The 15,242-nt window shown below is 35.1% G+C and overlaps 2 protein-coding genes and 4 non-coding genes across 7 annotated transcripts; 2 read left to right on the top strand and 4 right to left on the bottom strand.

Annotated features, from left to right (window-relative positions):
* Positions 1–2,661: 2,661 nt before the first annotated feature.
* On the top strand, positions 2,662–4,370 carry LOC111798771 (aldehyde oxidase GLOX). The gene has a single exon (XM_023682097.2). It carries the CDS (start codon positions 2,676–2,678, stop codon positions 4,326–4,328), a length of 1,653 nt encoding a protein of 550 aa, XP_023537865.2. The 5' UTR covers positions 2,662–2,675; the 3' UTR covers positions 4,329–4,370.
* A 1,109-nt stretch (positions 4,371–5,479) lies between these two features.
* On the top strand, positions 5,480–9,317 carry LOC111798434 (protein BASIC PENTACYSTEINE6). Of its 2 annotated transcripts, none has more exons than XM_023681577.2 (4): positions 5,480–5,671; positions 6,270–6,387; positions 7,763–7,845; positions 7,930–9,317. In XM_023681577.2, exons 3-4 carry the CDS (start codon positions 7,777–7,779, stop codon positions 8,887–8,889), a joined length of 1,029 nt encoding a protein of 342 aa, XP_023537345.2. In that variant the 5' UTR covers positions 5,480–5,671; positions 6,270–6,387; positions 7,763–7,776; the 3' UTR covers positions 8,890–9,317. The 2 variants fall into 2 exon arrangements, with proteins under 2 accessions (XP_023537345.2, XP_023537342.2); XM_023681574.2 differs by having other exon boundaries at positions 5,481–5,671; positions 7,727–7,845.
* A 141-nt stretch (positions 9,318–9,458) lies between these two features.
* On the bottom strand, positions 9,459–9,540 carry LOC111799345 (small nucleolar RNA R38). Its single transcript, XR_002815815.2, has one exon. It is a non-coding gene; the product is annotated as a small nucleolar RNA R38 (small nucleolar RNA).
* A 144-nt stretch (positions 9,541–9,684) lies between these two features.
* On the bottom strand, positions 9,685–9,777 carry LOC111799354 (small nucleolar RNA snoR20a). The gene has a single exon (XR_002815824.2). It is a non-coding gene; the product is annotated as a small nucleolar RNA snoR20a (small nucleolar RNA).
* Positions 9,778–9,850: 73 nt separating this feature from the next.
* Positions 9,851–9,933, bottom strand: LOC111799346 (small nucleolar RNA R38). The gene has a single exon (XR_002815816.1). It is a non-coding gene; the product is annotated as a small nucleolar RNA R38 (small nucleolar RNA).
* A 102-nt stretch (positions 9,934–10,035) lies between these two features.
* Positions 10,036–10,116, bottom strand: LOC111799352 (small nucleolar RNA snoR64a). Its single transcript, XR_002815823.1, has one exon. It is a non-coding gene; the product is annotated as a small nucleolar RNA snoR64a (small nucleolar RNA).
* Between the last annotated feature and the right edge of the window lie 5,126 nt (positions 10,117–15,242).

Below are 15,242 nucleotides of genomic sequence, written 5' to 3'. Positions count from 1 at the left end.
AAAATTAAAATATTAGATTTATTTATTATTTTTACTTCTTAAATATATTTTTTAAAATGATTCACGTGCATCCTAAAAAAAATTTATATGTGGTCACCCGCCGCAGAATTTAAGCATAAAGTTCTTATAAATTGAGCCACCGAAAAAGAATGTGCACATTATTGATATATGTAGTGATTTTCTATTTTTTTAAGCTTTTAATTTTTATAACATATTTCATTATCGGGATCTCTCATTCAGATGTGATGTCGGTTCATTAATGTACTTCTCATTTACTGAGTGTTGCAGTCACTAACATCTATTGTACGACTATCGAACCAAGCTCATTACTCGTTCAAGCGAATCTTTGAATCGCTAAAAGCAAAAAAAAATAAATAAATAAATAAATAAAATAATTTATCAATGCCAAAAACATAATTTAATAAGTTAAGCTCCAAAATTAAAGTGCTACGATTGGATGAACTATTAGTGACGTGACAAAATAAACAACGCTGTTAATTAATTATTATTGTCATGGGCCCGTTTACTATACAAAATTGTCGCTTTCTTGTAGCACAATTGGTCCAATTTTCTTGTTGACGACACGAATAAAGAAAATGTATACTAATAAATAGAAATCACATCCGAACCGAGAGCGGTCTTCAAATTATGATGAATAAAAAAGCTTTAAAAAATTAAAATTAATATTTATACGAACAAGGTGTACCTTTCTTTGCTGTGATTAATGCTTTACTTCGAGCAAATTTATGTTAGGTGGTCTTCTAGAAATTCTCCTGAGCATATGAGTGAGGACAATGTTTAGTCTTAAAAAGCGAGGTGTATGTGTGATCCCACATCGGTTGGGACGGAGAACGAAACATTTTTTATAAAGGTGTGGAAACCTCTCCATAGCAAACGCGTTTTAACAACTTTGAGGAAATCTCGAAAGAAAAGCTCAAAGAGGAGAATATTTACTAGCGGTGAAATTTAGAGTCGTAACAAATAGTATCAAAGACAGACATCGGGCGATGTGCCAACGAGAAGGATGAGTCCCGAAAGAGGGTAGATTAGGGGATCTCACATCGATTGGAGAAGGAACAGGACGCTCGCCTCAAAAGGGGTGGATCGTGAGATCCCACGTCGGTTAGGAAGGAGAACGAAACATTCTTTATAAAGGTGTAGAAGCCTCTCATTTAGCAGACTCGTTTTAAAAACCTTGAAGGAAAACTCAAAGACAACAATATCTACTAGCGGTGGGTTTGAGTCGTTACAGTCTAGATAGCATGACCACGCGACGGGTCATCGAGATTTATTTGTTTTGAAAGCTATAAATTCTGTTTGGATCGAATCGGTGACATTAGACTAGTGTTCTATGCCACCGACAACTTCACTCTAATTGTATGCAACAACCAACGAGCTGTCGAATCAGATTCCACTATCAACTTGCTGTCATCTAAGATTAAAGTTTCTGTTTATTATTTTTGTTCAGACACAGATTCGCCAAACTTTTTTTTATTTATAAAATACAAATAAATTTTATAAAAATTATGAATTCATCCCTTTCCCAAAATAATAATAATAATAAATAAATAAATAAATAAAATCAATCATCTAAGTATTTAAAAAATGTTTAATTGTGAGATTCCCACGTTGGTTGGAGAAGAGAACGTAACACTCTTTATAAGCATGTGAAAACTTTCTCCTAGTAGATGCGTTTTTAAGAATTAAGGGGAACCTCGAAAGGGAAAACCCAAAAGGACAATACGGTAGATCTAGGGCGTCACAGATGGTATCAGAGCCAGACACCGAACTATGTGTCAGTGAGGAGGCTCTTCCCCAAAGAGGGGTAGACATGAGACAATGTACCAGTAACGACGTTGGGCCCAAAAGGGTAGATTTGGCGGGGGTCCCACATTGATTAGAGAAAGGAAAGAGTGTCAGCGAACACCCTGGGCCTCGAAAGGGGTGGATTGTGAGAGTCCCATGTTGGTTGGAGAGGAGAACGAAACACTCCTTATAAGGGTACGAAAACCTTTCCCTAACAGACAGGGCCTCGAAGGGGGTGGATTGTGAGAGTCCCACATTGGTGGGAGAGGAGAACGAAACACTCTTTACAGGGGTATGAAAACCTTCCCCAGGGGCTCAAAGGGAGTGGATTGTGAGAGTCTCACAGTTGGGGCTCTTCATAAAGCCCAAAAAGCGACCATATCTGCTAGCAGTGAATTTGGCCCACAACACAAACTTTAAAATTGAATAAATGAAAATGTTGCTAATAAATAAAAATAACAATAAAAAACTTTATTTGGATTAATTCATTGTTTGTCACGTCAATGTTATTTTAACATATAAATATAAAACTACATTTCCTTATTTTCCTCGAATTTTAACATACAAAATCCACCAATTAATTAATTACCGAATTAATTTCTCTATAATATCTCCTTCGGAAAGTTTTTTGAAAATTAAATAAATTAAAAAACAACCAGACTTTATTTAATATATTTCTTAAAGAAACAATCTTTGGCGGAATTTGGAGTTACCATGGAAAAGTCGATAATGACCTTGTACGATGTATTGAGAGAGGCATCATTTTCGTTGTGAACAGGAACCCAAAATGGTAATTTCAAATTACCGCTTGAAATCGTGGCGGGTATTAAGAAACGGAGCAAATTCAAGACACCTACTTCTCTGCAACAATGCTCCTCCAATTTATTCTCTTCGCTCAATTCACCCTCTTCACTCCGCCGTCGCCGCTGCACGCCGAAGGCGGGGGCGGCGGCGGCCGGTGGGAGCTTCTGCAAAACGACGTCGGAGTTTTGCCAATGCACATGCAGTTACTTCACAGTGACAGAGTCGTTATCTTTGACAGAACCGACTTCGGCACCTCGAATTTACCGTTACCGGAAGGGAAATGCCGAATGGATCCAAACGACGTCGCTTTGAAACTTGATTGTACTGCTCATTCTCTCGAATACGACGTCGCTTCCAACACATTCCGGCCACTCATGGTTCAGACGGATGTTTGGTGCTCCTCTGGCGCCGCCGCGAGCGACGGAACTCTGGTTCAGACGGGTGGATTCAACGACGGAGATCGGAGAGCGAGAGTCTTTAAGCCGTATCCTAATGGCTCCGATTGGGAGGAGATTCCTTTTGCACTAAACGTCCGCCGGTGGTACGCGACGAACCACATTCTGCCCGATGGCCGGCAAATTGTAATCGGCGGACGGCGGCAATTCAGCTACGAATTTTTCCCGAAAATCGGCGGCGCTTCCAGGGCGTATAGCATTCCGTTCTTGGCTGAGACGAACGATCAATTCATCGAAAATAATTTATATCCGTTTGTATTTTTGAATGTCGACGGAAATTTGTTCATTTTCGCAAATAATCGGTCGATTTTGTTTGATTACGCGCGGAATAAGGTGATCAGGAATTTTCCGGCGATTCCCGGCGGCGATCCACGGTGTTACCCGAGCACCGGCTCCGCCGTGCTCCTCCCGTTGAAGAATTTACATGCGGCGGCGATTGAAGCAGAGGTTTTGATTTGCGGCGGCGCTCCAAAGGGAGCTTATAACAGAGCCATGAATCGAATCTTCGTTCGAGCTTTGAATTCGTGCAACCGAATTAAAATAACAGATTCGAACCCTCAGTGGGTTGTGGAAACAATGCCAATGCATAGGGTAATGGGGGACATGATTTTGCTTCCAAACGGTGACGTTTTAATTATCAATGGTGCCGGGTCAGGAACTGCCGGGTGGGATAACTCTCGCGATCCGATTTTGAGCCCGATCGTGTATCGACCCACTGACCCAATTGGTTCGAGGTTTCGGTTGCTCAACCCGAGTACGATCCCTCGTCTTTATCATTCAACAGCAGTGCTGCTTCGCGATGGTCGTGTTTTGGTTGGTGGGAGCAATCCAAATGTATATTATAACTTCACAGGCGTGCCGTTCCCAACAGAGTTGAGATTAGAAGCATTTTCCCCACCATATTTGGATCCCAAATGTGAAAATCTACGACCAAAAATCTTATCGCCGTCGTCTCAAACCACTGTGAGATACGGACGACCGTTGACTATTCGGTTTAATGTCAACATCACCAGTGGTGTGAGATTGGATACAGTGGCAGTGACAATGATCGCACCACCATTCAACACGCATTCGTTCTCCATGAGTCAACGATTGTTAGTGATCGGCGGCGAGTATGTGACCAAAGTGAGAAATGTCGCTGCGACGTGGGATGTCCACATTAGCATGACAAAGTCGAGTACCATCGCTCCACCGGGGTATTATCTCGTGTTTGTAATTCATCGTGAAATTCCAAGCAAGGGCATTTGGATCCGAATTGTGTAAGGGCAAAAAGGAGATACAAGAAAAGGCTTTATGGTATTTAGACATGCATGGCAGAATTTCTAACGTTGTCATAGCTTGATTTAATTAAAGTTATTATTATTTTAATTTTCCTTTTTTTTTATATATATGACGTAATATATATTTAATAAAATTTCAGATTTTTTTTTGTTATAAATATATATATATATCGAGGAAATTTTAAATTTTAAATTTTTATATATGACGTAATATATATTAAAAAAAGTGAACTAGTGGTGAATTTTGTAAAATTTTTATGACATTTAAGGAATATAATAAATAAATTATATGTTTTTAAATTAATATTTAAACCTTATGTCATTCTGACATAATATTATAAGTGAGAATTTGAGATTTAAATCTTAAATATTTAAAATGAAAAAAAAAAGGAGAATAAATGAAAAGAAAGGTATGGCTTTAAAATGACTTTTTGACATGTAAAACGACGTCGTGTCATAAAGGTAGTAATCAGCATAATATCACGTTTAAAGGTTTTTTTTTTTAATTATTATTTTCAACTTTAATTTAATTGTTGAATTTAAAGGCAAAAAATATTTATTAAAAAAAAAAAAACAATGGAAAATTCACATGGCAAGTACAACACACACACATACACATATATATATATATATATATATTAAGTTTCAAATATTTATTTGTCCTGCTTTACATTTCGGGTTAGCTTTATTAAGAGGATATGTTGGGTTGAATTTTTTTTAGATCAACTCGACATTTCGGGTTAGCTGAGTTGATGACCCGAACAACCCGAACAACCCGAACAAAGTTCACAACTTAACCCAACCCAATCTTCTATTTTCGGGTTAGCTTGTCAAGTTTAAAAAAATTATAGTTATCCACGGTACATGATATATCAATAACTAAAATATCTTGAAACTCAAATATTAAATATTTACAAGGCACAACGCATCACTAACATAGATAAGAAACATTAAATAGATCATATAAATATATCTATTAATCCAATCCAACCCAACTGAATAGTCTGAGTTGGTCCAATTATCGGCCATATAAATACTCATAATATTTATATTTATTAAATTAATTAATTAACAAAATTATTTTTTTTTGAGACGTATTAAACCCAAATTAGAATCTAAAAATGTAAACCCTAAAAAAAAAAAGTGTATATGACAAAAAGCTAAGGGAAAATGAAGAGAGAGAGAGAGGGAGAGATTCCTTTGTCCCTCTGCTCTGCTTACAACTGTTCTTTCCACAAATTTTCAATCCTTTTCTGATTTCTCCATCTTCTTCTCTTCCCTTCTAATCACTCTCCGAGTTTTCTTCCTCCTCCTTCCTTTTCACTGGTAAGCTTCGATTTCTCCAACGCTTTGATTTCTTTTGATTTTGTAGCTTTTTCAATCGCTTTCTATTTTGGTTCTTCACTTCCATTTTTACGCTCTCTACTCTTTGAATTCATCACTTCTTTGTTGTTCTAGCTTCCTCCTGCTTTTTCTCGCTTCGATTTCTCTGAATTCTGCTTCGATTTAGCGTTTTTTTGATCGTTCGCTGTCGAGCTGATGCTTCCTGTATCGATTTCGTGGTTTTTTTCTTTCTAGGGTTTCGGAATTTGTTGTGGATGTGTTTTCTTTTTCTTTTTGAGTTGAAGTTTTTGCTTTAAGTTCAGAACTCGGCGCGGAAAAGTTGAGTCTCGCTTACTTTTCTGGTTGTAGTAAAGAATCGGATCTTTATGGTTTTTGCTTTCTTTTTAATCTTTAGACCTTTTGCTCTATTTTCCAGATGATTTGAACTTGTTGAATCCGATGAACATACTTTTTTTTTTTGTTTGCAGCTACTTTGACTCGATCGTTTTTTCTGTACGAGAAAAGAGAAAAAAATCACCGAAACATTGTTGGTTTTTAGTTGTTTTTGAGTATGTAATTTATGTTGAATTGTATTATCCAGATGATCTGATGGAGCACAAGATGAGGAAGGTGGGTCAGCCATTAGGGCTGGCTGGGGGCCAAAAGTTGTAACGATGCTGATCTCCCAAACGAATGCTTGCTTGGTCTTCTAATTCCAGGTGAAGTATCTATCTACCACACTGAACTTTGATTGTTCATGCAGCTCAAATCCATTTCTTTAGAACTGAGTTTCAATGAGATCTTACCTTTTGTGTTCTCTTGCCAAATCCCTTTATTGGAGAAGCTTTTTTGTGACCTATATTTGTTAAGTAGGTTAATGTATTGTCCTTTTGTAATCATTCTTTGTTTGGTCGAAAGTTTTGGTGTTTTCTTCAAGGAATTAGAAGTCAATGAACCAGGTGGTGTAAATGTATAGGGAGGGATTATAAGGCATCAGTTAGTGGAATGTTTTGTATTGGCAATCACTTTCTTAGGATCTGAAATTATTCTGTGTTCTTAGATTAAGCCATGTGAAGTTAGAGTTTGGATCTTTATAATACTGAATGATTCTTTTAGAAAGAAGGAACGATTTCAGACGTTAAAAACGAAAACATATGTGGAGAACCATTAGAATCTTCAACTGGCCTACACTTCATTCTTGTTCTTTCTATATAGGTCTATCTTACCCCGCTCGCATCTATTTGCTTGGACCATTCTCGTTCTTTCTATCATCTTTTGGTTTATCCTATAGGTCTATCTTATCATGTGCTGCATCCATTTACTTAGACAGCCCAGACTTCAAACTCTTAAATCAAGTAATCTCTAATACAGATCGGTCTAAAGTGTGTGCTACCCACCCTATTGTTAGTAGCCCTTGTCCATGTGGGGGGTCCTCAATAAAACTGACAGGGAGATCTTACCCCTTTAAGACCTTTGATCCGTTTAATCAAAAAATGGATCATGAATAATCCTAGTTCTTGTGCTTACCTGAGTTGGTTCCCCACACGGTACTTATTAAAAAAAAAATGAAGAATCAAGGATGAATCGACTAATGATAGATATGTTTTTCTTACATTAATCAAATGTAGTTCTTTTGATATGCAACAAATTGGGAATATTTTTGTGATGTCCCACATTGATTGGGGAAGAAAACAAACCACAATTTATAAGGGTGTGGAAACCTTCCCCTAGCAAACACGTTTTATTTTTGTGGTGTCCAACATTGGTTGGAGAGGAGGAACAAACCACCGATTATAATGATGTGAAAACCTTCCCCTAGCAGACGCGTTTTAAAGCCTTGAAGGCGAGCCCGAAAGGAAAAGTTTATAATGGTGTGGAAACCTTCCCCTAGCAGACGCGTTTTAAAGCTTTGAGGGCGAGCCCGAAAGGGAAAGCCCAAAAAAGACTATTACTGTGGTGTTGGATCGTTAAAATTTTACGAAAGTGTTTTAGATGGCATTCTTTTCCTTGGTTTTGTGTTGTAGTTAGGTAACATATTGGTGGCTATTTTGCTTGCAGTGGAGCTTTTATTATTACTGTGGTGTTGGTTATTAGTTTTGGAGTCATAAATGGATGATAGCGGGCATCGGGAGAATGGAAGGCACAAAGCAGAGCAGTATAAGTCAGCTCAGGGTCAGGTAATTAACATGAATAGATCTTTCAAGCTGTAACAATTGGGTAGAGACCAGTTGGATTGAATTTGTTTGAATTTATGTTGGCAGTGGATGATGCAGCATCAGCCATCAATGAAGCAGATAATGGCAATAATGGCTGAGAGAGATGCAGCCGTTCAAGAGAGAAACTTGGCCCTCTCTGAGAAGAAAGCTGCAATAGCAGAACGAGACATGGCTTATCTACAGCGAGATGCTGCAATTGCAGAGAGGAACAATGCTCTATTGGAAAGAGACAATGCCATTGCAACTCTCCAGTATCGTGAAAACTCCCTCACAAACAACAATTTATCATGTCCACCAGGATGCCAAATTGCAAGGGGAGTGAAGCATATACACCATCCCCAGCAGCAGCAGCAAACACATCATCATGTGCCTCACATGAATGAAAGTAACTACAATTCGAGAGAATTGCATGCCAATGATGCTTGCCCCCTATCGTCCCAAGTTGCCTCGGAATCGACAAAGGTGCGGCGAAACAAGCGAACGAAAGAGGATAATAAGACAGTTACAGCACCAAACAAGAAGGTTTCTAAAGCTCCAAGGAAGGTCAAAAGAGAAGCTGAAGACTTGAATAAGATAATGCTGGGCAAGTCACAAGAATGGAAGGATGGAATTGGTATAGTGAGTGGCAGCGATGATCTTAACAAGCATCTGGTCGTGTCGAAGTCGGATTGGAAAGGGCAGGAGCTGGGATTGAACCAGGTTGCCTTTGATGAATCCACCATGCCAGCTCCAATATGCTCATGCACAGGAGTTATTAGACAATGCTACAAATGGGGAAACGGTGGATGGCAATCTGCTTGTTGTACTACCACAGTGTCAATGTATCCATTACCAGCAGTTCCCAACAAACGCCACGCCAGAGTCGGTGGCCGGAAGATGAGCGGAAGCGCATTTAACAAGCTGCTCAGCCGCCTCACAGCTGAAGGCCATGATCTATCTGCACCAGTTGATCTTAAGAACCACTGGGCAAAGCATGGAACAAATCGTTACATCACCATCAAATAGTCACTTGCAGAATCGTGGAGTATTCCAAAGAGTAGAAACATGAAAGGAAATGCCAAACCAAGATTTTCCTTCCATTTGAAGCAAATAATAAAGGGTAGCCTAACATCCAAAAATGGGTTTAGGTAGCTATCTCTATCTTATTCAGCTTAATATGGTTCAGAACCGCTCCAAGATTCAGCAAATTTGTAGGAGATCCAAGTTTCTAAGAGCCATGGCAATGCAATTCCATCCTACTTTTGAAGAAATGTCTGTTGTTTAAGCCCTTCTTCTCTGTAAAGGATTGTGTTTATTATGTTCAGGGTAGTTCTTGGAGCATTAGAATATGGCGGTCATCATTTGGTAGTCTGTCGTCTGTATCATCTATCAAAGTGTATCTGTTGCTTATGCATATCCTTCAATGAAGCTCAATCCACCAAGTAATTCGCTAACTTAAGGCATTGGAACTTTAGTTCATTCAAGGATCAAAACAGTACTTTTAAATTTAATCAAATTAAAAGTAGAATGCAGAACATAATCTCTATGAACACAAAAGATAAGAACGATTTAAACCTAATGGAAATTACAATGTCCAATGTGTCAGATCATGAATCATCAGCATCAAAGCATCAGACAGGGATAACTGATATTTTCATGTTCTCATCACCCACATTACTAAAACATAAACGTCAAAACCTTCATTATTCCTTAAAATCATTCTTTCCGTTTGAAAAAAAAAAAAAAAGATTTGATGGAAATTGATAACTCAGATTTGTAGATTAATTGGAAGGAAAAGCAGAAAGGTATAGAAAGGTGTAAGCCTCAGACCGTCCTAGTTCAAAAGATTATCAACATCAATGCAAATATTACAGTTTTGCATCTCAGTCAACCAAAATAACCTTCATCACTGGCTACACCTAAGAGAAGAGAAAAACAATACTCCAAATGATCAATTAAGAAACGAAAACGATGATTCCAGAAATCAAACACTGTCAGAGTTGAAAATATCAGCACTGTGAATCAGCCAGGGATAACTGTATATTTGATATTTTCTCATCATCCAGAAGAAGAAATTCCATTACCAGAAACACGTTCATGGAAAACAGAAAGTTAAAATCGATAAGATCGAGAAGAAAATTAATAAAAACTAGACGAAGTTGATTTGAAGAGGCATCAGATCTTCCTATACAAAGAGGTTAATCACAATGCTCCAAGTTCGAAGACCAGAGCATTCTACCATTCGAAAATTCGTCATCTGCACTCTTCCGAATTCGATCTCACAATCATTTGCAGAAATCGCAAGAAAAAACCTGCTCACTCACTCAGTTCAAAGCTAGAAGATATCAAAAACGAAATGAAAGGAAGAAGAACAAATTGAGAAACAAAGCAGTCGAAAGAAAATCGAAGCACCATGAAAGCAAAAATAGAGACGGCGCGGAAATTAGGGCTAGGGCTTTTGAATTGAGAAGAAGGAAACCTGATTGCAGGCTTTATAACCATTCAAGCCGGTAATTTTGCTGAGAAAAAATTGGACGGCTGTAATTTGCAGATGGAAATCCCGCCGCACGTTGGTTCTAGGTTTTGAATGCTGAGCCGGTTGTGAGGGAAGTTGTGTCACGGACGAATAATGTTGTAACACGTATTCGATTAAGTCACGTGCATGACTGCCGAGTTTCGCTTTTTTAACTTTGGGCCTGAGGGTTTGGGCTAATGGGCCGATTTAAAGTTCTCTAATTTGGGCCCAAGAGTGTAAATTCATTCAATTCATATTTTAATTCATAGAATTACAAGATAACCATTTTTTAAAAAGTAAATCTAGTAAAAAGACCAATCTACCCTCAAAGCTCAAGGGAATATACAAATAATAAAAATAATATATGACCTCAAAATTTAGGGATATAATTTTTTTTTTTTTTTTTTTTTTTTTAGTGTTTATAAACTTTCCGAAAAATATAGCCACCGAGACCTCACCAAATAAAATGGAGCTTTTCAGCTCGTACAGCTCACATTCCCAGATCTTCACGACACCATGAAAAAAGCAGCTAAAAAATCCTTTACTATTTCTCTATTAATAAGCTCAGATTTATAGATCTGGGGTGTATTATGTTCCAAGGGTTGGGCTGTTCGCCCATTAAAGCGGTACGTGAGTTGGGTTCAAAACGTCGCGAGACAGTTCGGTCCATATCCGGTGTGGGCATTAGAGCATTGAGAGGACCTTTCCCTAGTACGAGAGGACCAGGAAGGACACACCTCTGGTGTACTAGTTATCGTGCCCATGGTAAACGCTGGGTAGCCAAGTGCGAAGCGGATAACGGCTGAAAGCATCTAAGTAGTAAGCCCACCCCAAGATGGGTGCTCTCCTCTTCCGACTTCCCCCATAGCCTCCGGTAGCACAGCCGAGATGGGTTCTCTGCCCCTACGGGGATGGAACTACAGAAGTTTTGAGAATTCAAGAGAAGGTCACCGCGAGATGAGCGGTTGACCAGCCATTTTTTTATTTTTTATTTTAATTCATGAATGAAATTAAAATTTGCAAATAAGATAAATAATATAAATCTAAAAAATCAATAATTAACGTTTTCTAAAAAACAATGATTATTTAAAAAGGTGTGGGCTTTGGGCTCCAGGCCCAATATGGCCCACCAATGTCATGATAGGGAAAGAAAAAAGAAATGGCTAAAAAATGGGTGTAATAATAAATACCATAAAATTATATTATATACATTATAAAAGGAAAATCTCGACTATCTCTACCTATATCTAAACTATTTTCTACTCACAGATTTATATTTAATTAAGTTTACAAATTTAATCCTAAATTAAAATTTTAGAATTATATTGGACATTAAAATTTCATTTTATATTCAATAAATAATAAAATTTAAATTATTAAATAATTATTAAACACGAAATTAAAAATTTGAACACCCGTTAAATACAAAATAAAATATTTTTAAAAATTATAAACTTAACCTCTAAATAATAAATTTAATTTTATATCCCATAAATTAGTTATATTTAAAAAAAATTAATTTATTAAATACTAAAAAATTTAATTTAGTTTATCCTGAAAAAAGGTAGGTGGTCACAATGTGGGAGCAGTTGCTAAATCATGTCCCTTTGAAAACTACTTTTCTTTTATTTATTTATTTATTATCATTTTATTTTATTTTTTTTCTAAAAAAAAATTGGCTTTTATTTTTATTTTTTTCATTTTTCCATGTGAGGTTGGCTCCATAAGTCTCTCCGTAAAAGGTGACCCGACATTAGAGTGTCTTATGCTTCTTGCACCTAACGTGCTCTTCTTCATTGATTCCCAATATTTCTACTTTCGTCTCGAGAGGGGACGCATCCTAGTAACTTTTTGTTATAAATAGATAAAATTCTAATATTTTTACTCTTCGTCTCTAGAGGGATGTATCCGTGGTAACTTTTTATTATAAATTGATAAAATTCCAATATTTTTACTCTCCTCTTAGGAGTGATGTATCCCTGGTAACTTTTTGTTATAAATAGATAAAATTTTATAATTGACATTTAAATTTTTTGAATTGGGTTCGTTTTTGAGAAATATTATAATTTAAATATTTTTTTAATAAAAAATATTTTTTTTTTGACATTTAAGTAATTAAAAATTTTAAAATATGTAATAATATAAATATAATATATATAATATTAATTCGAGTGTTTCACGAACAATAACTTTTAAATTAATATTTTTGTAAATTTTTGTAGAGTGAGTTTTATTTTTTTTAGTGAAACAAATAATGATATTAAATATAGAATAAATTATTAAAAATATCCATAAATTTTATAATTTATCTAAAAAAATATACGTTTTAAAAGTTTCAATAATACCTTTAAAAAAAATTAAATATTATCGCGTTGATAATTTTTTTTTCTTTTACCTTCCATGATGATTTCTTTTTCTCGACACTAATAATGAAGATAATTATTATTTTTTAAATGTCCAAAAAAAAAAATCAACTCATATTCTATCTTTATGTTTGGAATATTTATAAAAAAAAAAAAAAAAAAAAAAAAAACCTTAATTTTTACAAAATAATAATAATAATAATAAATAAATAAAATAAAATGTAATTGAATGGTTTACTATATTATGCTTTGATTATCCCATAAAAATTAAAATAGGTGAAATTTTCATCAAAATTTTGATCTCAACTAAGATTAAATGGGAATAAGGGTTTGTTGGTTGGTACTACTACACAATTAAATATGATTTTTTTGTAATTGGTGGGTGAGATGAGAGCGGTTTGATTCTATGGGTATGAAACGTTTTGAGGAAACCAAAATTAACGTCATCGCTGACACACCATCAGGTGATTGGCTCTGATACCATTTGTAACAATTCAAGCCCGTCGCTAGCCGGCACACCATCAGGTGACTGGCTCTGATACCATTTGTAACAATTCAAGCCCATCGCTAGCCGATATTGTATGCTTTAGCACGTGAGAAGTTTCTACACTATTGTAAAGAGTGCTTTGTATGTAGGATCTTATAATCCACCCTCTTAGGTGCCTAACGTCCTCGCTAGCACATTGTTAGGTGACTGGCTCTAATACTATTTGTAACCGCACAAGCCCACCGCTAGCTGATATTGTCTGCTTTGACCCGTTGCGTATCACCGTCAACCTCACGGTTTTAAAACGCGTCTACAAGAAAGAGGTTTTCACACTTTTATAATAAATGTTTCGTTCCCCTCTCGTTTTCAGAGAGGTTTACACACCCTTATGAATGATGTTTTGTTTCTCTCTCCAACTGATGTGGGATCTCATAGGATGTTATTATCTTTCTTATATGATTTTTGTTACAGGTGTACATGGGTCGGGTTGGAATTTTTTTTTTTATATGATTTTCTCAAGGGAGTGGTCGTGAGTACGTAATTTATGACAATTATCTTTATTGATATGAAACATTTCGAGAAAACCAAAATTAACGTCACGAATTATTATACCCAAAGTGGACAATACGATATTGTTCGGTTTCGTTGTCTCTATCGTACATTGGTTTGATGACCAAGTCTAACCTTTATATTATATCAATCTTTGTGTTAGAGCCCAAGCTCGTTTTGGCCTGTTGTGTACCGCTATCAGCTTAACGGTTTTAAAACGCGTTTATTAAGGAAAGGTTTTCATACCCTTGTAAGGAATGCTTCGTTTCCCTCTCAAACCGATATGATACTATTTTTAACAGCCCAAACCCACACCGTTTTCTAGTACTTCGTTTCCCTCTCCAACCTCAATTTGTCGATTTCGTTTTCCTCGATTAAACCGTGTAAGGTTCATCCTATCGCTTTATCTTTACCGAACCTCGTCATCATAATGTTATTACTTAGTTGGCCTCGACTTGAACTATTATATGTAGCTTTTGAATTTTTCTTGGTAGCTTCCCTCCAAGAATAAACTTTTCTCGAGCTCCGCTATCTCTTTCCCTACTCCTGTTGGGTATGCAAATCTATCTATCAACTCCGGGTAATTTTAACATATTTTAAAAATTATATTATTTTTTTAAAAAATAGAGAATTTTAAATCCATAATCCATTAAGGTTAAAATTTTAATAATTTAAAAATTAGAAAACATGTAAAACTAACTCTAAATATAGTTTTAATTAGTTGAGAAATTATACATTCAAACCTTAATTAAATTATAAAAATAAAATTTAGAGATTGTAAATTAAATTTATAATTTAATGTTTTCTTTAAATAGAATTTTCTGAAAAAAAAAAAAAAAGCATTCTGACAACTCTTTTACTTTCCCTAAGTTACCGTTGCTTGATTTATTTAATTAAGTTTAAGGTTTTAATTAATCAATGGGCCCCACTGTATTAATTGTCATTATTCCTTAATTACAACTTCTAATCAGACAAAAGCAAAGAAAAGCAACCTTCAACCTGTCATTGACAAATATATTTAGCCAAAAAAATAAAATAAAATAATAATTTAAATTAATGTCTAAAAAAAAAATTCATTTTATTATAATAATAATAATAAATAAAAATAAATTTGATAAATTCTGATTTGTTTTGGATATTTCACCACTAATTTTTTTTAAAATAATAATAATAATAATAATAAATAAATAAATAAATATAAAAGTGCTTTGATAAAAATTATATTTTTTTAAAAAATAAACTCTAATATTATTTATTTATTTATTTCTAATAATTATCCAATTTCAAAAAATAAAATTTACAGCACATAAAAATTGTAATAATTATTAAATTTTAAAATAAATGTTGCAATATTTTTTTTTAAAAAAATTACAATAAAATTTGATAAAATTAGAATTTTAGTATAAAAATAGGTTGGTAAAAAACAAAAAAGAAATTATTATTTCTTTTAATTTTAATTACAAAA

The sequence above is a fragment of the Cucurbita pepo genome, chromosome 7 (genome assembly GCF_057944985.1).
Source record: "Cucurbita pepo subsp. pepo isolate OVF chromosome 7, ASM5794498v1, whole genome shotgun sequence".
Classification (NCBI taxonomy): Eukaryota; Viridiplantae; Streptophyta; class Magnoliopsida; order Cucurbitales; family Cucurbitaceae; genus Cucurbita; species Cucurbita pepo.
Note: the sequence above shows the minus strand (reverse complement) of the source record. Positions and strands in the feature narration are given on the sequence as shown.